The 7,212-nt window shown below is 47.4% G+C and overlaps 1 protein-coding gene across 1 annotated transcript; it reads right to left on the reverse strand.

Annotated features, from left to right (window-relative positions):
* Positions 1 to 144: 144 nt before the first annotated feature.
* LOC109411277 (uncharacterized) lies at positions 145 to 1,748 on the reverse strand. Its single transcript, XM_019684807.3, has 2 exons — positions 1,290 to 1,748; positions 145 to 598 (listed from the first exon to the last, which is right to left on the reverse strand). Exons 1-2 carry the CDS (start codon positions 1,736 to 1,738, stop codon positions 292 to 294), a joined length of 756 nt encoding a protein of 251 aa, XP_019540352.3. The 5' UTR covers positions 1,739 to 1,748; the 3' UTR covers positions 145 to 291.
* Between the last annotated feature and the right edge of the window lie 5,464 nt (positions 1,749 to 7,212).

Consider the following 7,212-nt stretch of genomic DNA (forward strand, 5'->3'; position numbering starts at 1 on the left):
TGATACGAACTTTTATACTTCAAAAAATTGTAACGATCTACTAACCGCTAGGCTTAAGAAGACAGATGTTTGAATTTAATATAATTTAACTATATTTTGTAAAACTTTTTCAAAATTCACTTCAGAGTAAAATGTACTTGCTTTATGGAACAATAAAACTTTCTCGTCAAATTTTTCCATTTTGTTTTACTTTTGGAAATTTATTTACAGCTAGTAAGAAGATTAATCTTGACGAGAATAGTCTTTTCATATTTCTCACATCGGTTTGGTGCAATCAGACAGTTCCGCCCCCTACAATATCCCTGAGAAAAGATCCAACAACGAAAACGGGCACTCGGCGTACATATCCGAACAGACCGACGACCCGGCAAATCTGGTCCGGGGACTGCTCCGACTAGCCACCAGTTCCGCCCGTTTGTACTCCTCGTGCGGTACGTGGATGTCTTCTTTCCCTTCCGGCGCGGGTTCCTCCGGGGTCGTCGATGGGGTCAACAGGATGTGCAACAGTTCACCGATGATTCCGCTCGAGTGGGAAAACTTCGCCTCGGCCGCTTCACAGATGGTTCGCAGCAGACAGCTGCGACCGTTGTAGCCCTTCCTGGTGGGTTGGAGATTGTCGGATAAGTAGGTATTCGTGTACAAGAATTAAGAGAACTTCAACTCGCCCCGACGTTTTGGTCTAGGCTTGTGGTGATTTTCCCCAGGGTCCTATCGTTCATTAATATAAGGAAAAGTAACTTGTTTTACATTTTAAACTGACAAAACAATTCTATAAATATACCTATTTTGTGTTCAATGTAAAACCAATTAATGTCCTTTAGTGAATTGTAGATGCCTGCCTGAGGAAGGTCTTAGATCTGGACCGAAACGTCGAAGCGTTATAATAGCATATAACCACATAACCGATAATAACACTGAAGCCTAAGAATCATTTTCAAATCAAATGAATTTGGAGATGTCCATAAAACAACGATAAAACAAAAATGATAGTTTCAGAACCTCTTCAAAACTAATTGGACTTCATATTTATGTTTTGAAAGGTGATACCCAGCCGAAAGTATCGCTTCATTATTGTCGGATAAGAATTGTTTGTAATACATTTGCACTAGAAATTTCAAGTGAATATCAACTATTGCAAATCCAGAAAAATCCTTATTCTTACGATTCCATGTAGACTCCCTGTCAGTGGTAAACGAATCACAATTCTTGGAATTCAAAGCTGGAATCTCACTTAAATCACAAATAAAGAAAAGAGTTTGAACAACTTCAAAGCAAAGAATCACACTTACTGATCACCAATCGTCTCCAGCATTCGATAGATTTCCCATCGGCTTCTACCAGCCCAGCCTTCATCCGGCTCTGCTGACTCTTCCAACTCCAACTCCAACCGATTCGGTTCCTCCGGTTCCACCACTTCCACAAAGTTCCTCCTTTGAACCTGCTCCGGTGGTTCGAACAGTAAATTCTCGTCCCGCCGCAGAAACTGCGGAATCCAGTGCGACGAGTTCCACGGTAAGAAGTAGACCGCCTTGAAGACGTACCCGGCAGTGACGGATTCCAGCACGATGTCCACCGGAATGCCGAATCCGGCCACCAGCTGATGGCGGGTTGGATTTCCCCGTGGGAATATGAGAGCACGTTTCTGACGCGGTTGGGACGGGTCTTCAACGTCGGTTTGCGAGATCACTAACGACGGTAGAAGGGTGATCGTTAGAAGTGAGATCAGAAGAAAGTTCATGTTGACCGATGGTTGGTGCGAAAGGTACTGTTTGAAGGGATTTTGCAGATGTAGAAAAGATCGAACTATTTCCTAGCCCATGCTAATTAAAATGCAGTTGCATTCTTGCAACGTGAAAGCACATCAGAACTGCAATTTCTGAACTGGATCACTTCGAATGGCATTTCAGTGCAGAATTTCGCACCTTTTTACCTTTCTCATACTAGAAGATATATCGAATGGTTGTAACTTCGATCTATAATCGAATTTCCAAAAGAAAATTCAGACAAATTATGCTCTCCGATTTTAAATCTAGATACTCAAACATATCTTAGGAAAATCCCATACAAATTCCTCCAGGAGTTCTTCGGGAATTTCTCCAGGAGTTGCTCGTGAAATCTTCAAGAATTCTTCCAGAAGTTCGTCAAGAATAACTCCAGGAGCCCCTCGGAAATTCCTCCCGGAGTTCCTCGGAAATTCCTCCCGGAGTTCCTCGGATATTCCTCCAGGATTTAATCGGGGATGCTTCTTGGAGATCCTTTGGAATTCCTCCAGGGCTTCATGAGGGATTCCTCCATGAGATCCAAGGGAATTCCACGGGAAGTTCTTTAGGAGTTCCTAGGGAATTTATCCAAGAGATCATCGGAAATTCTTCCTGGAATTATTCAGGAATTCCGCTAGGACTTCATCGGGGATTCTTGCAGGAGATCCTCGCTAATTCCACTAGTAGTTCATCGAGAATCCCTTTCGGAGTCCCTCGGGAATTACTCCAGGAGTATCTCGGGAATTCTTCAAGGAATTCCTATTTCCCCAGGAGTTCGTCCAGAATTTCTCGAATTCTTCAGAAATTCCTCCAAGAGTTCCTCGAGTACTCCTCAAGGTGTACCTTGGGAAGTCATTTAGGAGTTCCTCGCGAATTCAGTGGCGATTCCCTAACCTCAAATCTACCTGTTCAACGAACGTAAATTCTTAATTTTTCACAACAAATTAGCTTGTAATTTGTAGAAAATGACGAGAATTGTCGTTTCCGTGCATTTTTAATTTGATATTAATCCTGAATTCTCCGCAAATTCAAGTTTTAGGGTCGTTGAACAGGTAAAAAGTGAGGTTACGAGACGCCACTGCGGGAATTACTCCAGGAGTCCTTCGGAAACTATTCTAGGAGTTGTCCGGGAAATCTGCAGAGGGATTCCTTATCCCTGCATGAACTCCACTAAGAGTTTAACAGACATTCGTCCAGATGTTCCTTATAAAATTCCACAGGACTTCTTCCGGGAATTCCTTCAGGAGTTCTTTGGGAACTTCTCCAGGTGTTCCTAGGAAATTACCTCATCATCGGGGGTTTCTCGGGAATTTCTCCAGCAGACCCTTGGGAATTCCTGCAGGACTTCCAGGAAAATTTCTCCAGGAGCTTATCGGGAATTCCACAAGGAGTTTCTCAGCAATTCCTCCAGATGTTGCTTATGAAATTCCCCAGGAGTTCCTCGGGAATTCTTCCAGGAGTTCGTCCAGAATTCCTCGACGAAATCTTTCACAAGTTTCTCAGGAATTCGTCCAGGTATTCCTCGGAAATTCCTCCAATAGTTCCTCGGGAACTCCTCCAGGAGTTCTTCGGGAATTCCTCCAGGAGTTCCTCGGGAATTATCTCATCAGTTCCTTGGTAGTTCCGCCAGGGGTTTCTCGAGAATTTCTTCAGCAGACCTTCGGGAATTCCTTCAGGAGCTCCTCTAGATATTCTCCAGGAGCCTATCGGGAATTCTACAATGAGTTTCTTAGAAATTCCTCCAGATGTTCCTTATGAAATTCTCCAGGAGTTCCTCGATAATTCCTCCAGGGGTTCGTCCGGGATTCCTCCAGGCATTCCTTCAAGAGTTTCGTGGGCTTCGTGGCCGTGTGGTTAGCGGCGTCAGTCGTTTAGGCGTATTGCGAGTGCCACGGAGTGAGGATTGGATTCCCGCTCCAGTCGGAGGAAACTTTTCGTCAAACGGAAAATTCTCCACTGGTCCACTGGGTGTTCCGCGTTGTCCGTTGCCTAATGTTAGTGATTGTTTAGTCTGTGCAACCTCTGGTTGAAGACAGTGTAGTGTCTTCTTTTTTTTTTAAGAATTGCTCCTGGTGTTTCTTGAAAATACCTCCAAGAGTTCCTCGGGAACATTAGGTAAAGCCCATACATAATCAGAATACAAGAAAAAAAAATAGGAGAAAGTTTGTGTAGCTACTTAGTTAAAACGGATTTGGCAACTTTTTCAGGATTGTTCCAGCACATACCGCCGAAGATCGTCCTTAGAACGCTTCGCTCGAAGACTACAAGTTCTTGCACGTCCTCACCGAAGATGGCCCATGCTTGGGCCCATGTCTCGTGTCATTAGGAGGGCCATCGTCAGTTGTCTAAGCGTGTTGTCCATGCTACATTTGCTGCAGGGGCATTTCTGGAGAATTTGTCGTACGGTGAAGATCTGGTTGTCGAGCGGCCGTTGATGAAGCCGGCTTGATAACTTCCCACGAACTCATTCGTTTTAGATGACAGACGACGAAAGATGGCCACGGATAGCACTTTGTAGACGGCATTCAAACTATCGCTCTGATATTCTCACATTCCAAATGGTCGCCTTTCTTGTGAATGGGGCAGATAACCCCTCCGGTGCAGACATGTGGCCATCTTTTCTAGACCTATCTAGATGAGTTCAGCTACGTTAACAGCTTTACCCGCTGCTTTGTTGCTTTTAAGCTGGTAAATGGCATTCTCAATGTCCCTCAGCGTGGGAGTTGGATCAGTTCCGTCCTCTACTGCAGTCGTTTCCTACGTTGTCCTGAATGGGACGGCACGGGACCCAACATTCTCCTCGCTATTCAGGTGAGCATCGAAGTGCTGCTTTCACCTTTCAATCAACTCACGTCTGTTCGTTACAAGATGCGTTGAGCTTCTGGCAGAACATCCACATTCCTCAGCAGAAAAAAGAGGGGTCTGCTTATGTTTGTAACGTTCCACGTTCTGCCGGGTTATTTGCTGCAGCATTATCTTCTGCGCTGCGTTCTTCTCCTATAGAATCGCTCGGCACTCCTCGTCGAACTATATGTTCTGTCGATTCCTTGCCACGTTGCTCTCGACTGCGTCGTTGATAGCTGCTTTTACTGTACTGCAGCAGTCTTCTAGAGGGGTCATATCAAGCTCTGGCAACGCTGCCTCGAGATTCTTTGCGACATCCGGTTGCTTCAGTCGCTTAACGTTGTACCGTGGTAGTCGCCGGTACCCTACGTTGTTGATGACGGAGACTTTTAGGTGGATTTTAACCAAGTAGGTTCCGCTCACAGCGGAGCGCCTCCCTAAATACTCTTTCGTCGAAGTATGATGTCTTCCACCAGCTAGGCCTTGGCCTAGCCGCCTCTTCTTATACTCACTGCCTGCTGTTGTTGTAGTCGATACTGTAGCGAACCGCCAGGTGATCGCTGTGAGTGTAGCTGTCGTATACTCTCCAGTTCGAACTACTTGTTAGGCCAGGTCTTCAAAAAGTAACGCCAACAATCGACTCCGCACCGTTTCGACTGAAGGTACTCTTGGTACCGACATTAGCCAAGACGACATCTAGTATGGCCAGTGTCTCTAGCAGGATCTGAACCCGCTGGTTCGTGAAACGGCTTCTCCATTTCACGACCTAGGCATCCAAGTCATCCGCTATTACCACCGGCCTTCGCCCTGTTAGCGCGGTCGTCATACAGTTCACGTGATCTTCTCGACCGGCCACCGCTGAGGCGCATAACAACTACAGAAGAAGACCCCGTTTACTTTGGCGACCACGAAGCCCTCATAGGTAGTAGACACCAACTCCTGGACAGGGTATTTACCCTACCCGTCGTCCATATGGCCGCCATTTTTTGGACCCATCCGTGACCCAATTGTCGTTGACGGCGGGTACTCGGTATGGGTCCACTATGATGGCGATATCCGTCCTTCACACAAAAACCACCTGACAAAGCAGTTGTTGAGCCGCGTCACATTGGTTCATGTACAGCTGCGTTACCTACACTGTGATCGTGATGTGTTCACTGCGGCTTTCTTGAAGGCCGGGTACCTTGGACCACCCGTTGGATGTCTGTTGTTCACGGATTTCTCGGTACAGATCAGACAAATGGGTGGACTCGTGCAGCTTTGGGCCTTATGTTCTTCAGCGCCGTATCTCCTACACAGTTTGCGCCTGTAAGAGCCTTTGCGGTCCCACGACTAGTGTCCTGGTTCCAGACACCTAAAGCAAACCTCTGGTGGCCTGTGGAACGTCAGATGACATACGCACCAGCCTACCTTTATCCTCCCTACATTAACGGACTTTTTGACGTCCACCACAGGTAGCTGAACCAAAGCTATCTGTATCCCTGCCGGCTACTTCCGTAGCCTAACGGTTGCGGCGGCCACCTGCACCTCGCACTGTTGCCGCGGTGCCGTGACGAGCTGTTCCACTTCGGTGACCTCGTCTCTGACCTTCAGAGTCGCCTCATACGTGAGAGCCCTCACCTCTACTCCCTTACCAAGGACCTCTTCCGCTAACCTCCTGTAGGCGGCGCCCTTGCGCTCCTTATCGCGCTTCAGCTCCAGGATCATCTCGCCCGTACGAGTACGTCTGATACTGCGCACGTCGGCTCTTTCGCATCGCCTTCAAGACATATGAATACTTCGACTGTTCCGTCTTGATGACCCGCGCGTCGCCTTTGTTGCGCTGCTGGGCACCTACTCTTATACGCCTTGGCTTGGCGTCCCTCGCTACTTCTACCTGCGGTTTCGTTTTCTTCTTCCTCCGCTCTATCCTCGTCCAAGGGGGTCCTCCTCTTGGTTCGCCCTACTCTGTGGCTGATGAGGGGATACCAACGGTCGCAACCCCTTATTCCCATCCTTCCGGGACGAGCGGCTGGTGCTTGTCACGAGCAGTCGCATCCGCCACACTATTTGAACTACCTGCGAAAGCGAAGGCTTCCGTCTGGGTAGAGTTCGTATCCTTTTCTTCTACAGGTACCGCCGCTGCTGCAGTCTTCGCGAGTAACGCGTAAGGGACGAAATACTGTGGGGGGTGCCTATATACCCCACAGGCTCCGTTAAAGATCGAGCCTCTTTTTCACCCCCTCGATCACTCATTCACTCGGCACGGGTCGCTTGACACTTTGAATTGGAGTTAGTAGTCCTATTCTTAGCCGGCGATTACGCGGCTGACTCGCAAGCGGAGGGGTTCGTCAGGCCCCGGGACTATAATCCCTGCTGCCCCTGAAAGATGCAATTTGACGAGCCAGGGTACAAAACCTGGTCAATTTGTGTGCTTTGCGGACGACATGGATATGTGAAGAACAAGCATAATGTGAAAATTCATGAAAATATAAAGATTTAAGATGACATGGATATTATCAGCTGTACAGCCGCCTAAAACGCGAAGCGGCAAAGGTTGGACTGGTGGTGAATGCGTCAAAAACAAATACATGCTAGTAGGCGGAACCGAACACTACAGGATTCGTCT

This window comes from Aedes albopictus, chromosome 3 (genome assembly GCF_035046485.1).
Source record: "Aedes albopictus strain Foshan chromosome 3, AalbF5, whole genome shotgun sequence".
Lineage (NCBI taxonomy): Eukaryota > Metazoa > Arthropoda > Insecta > Diptera > Culicidae > Aedes > Aedes albopictus.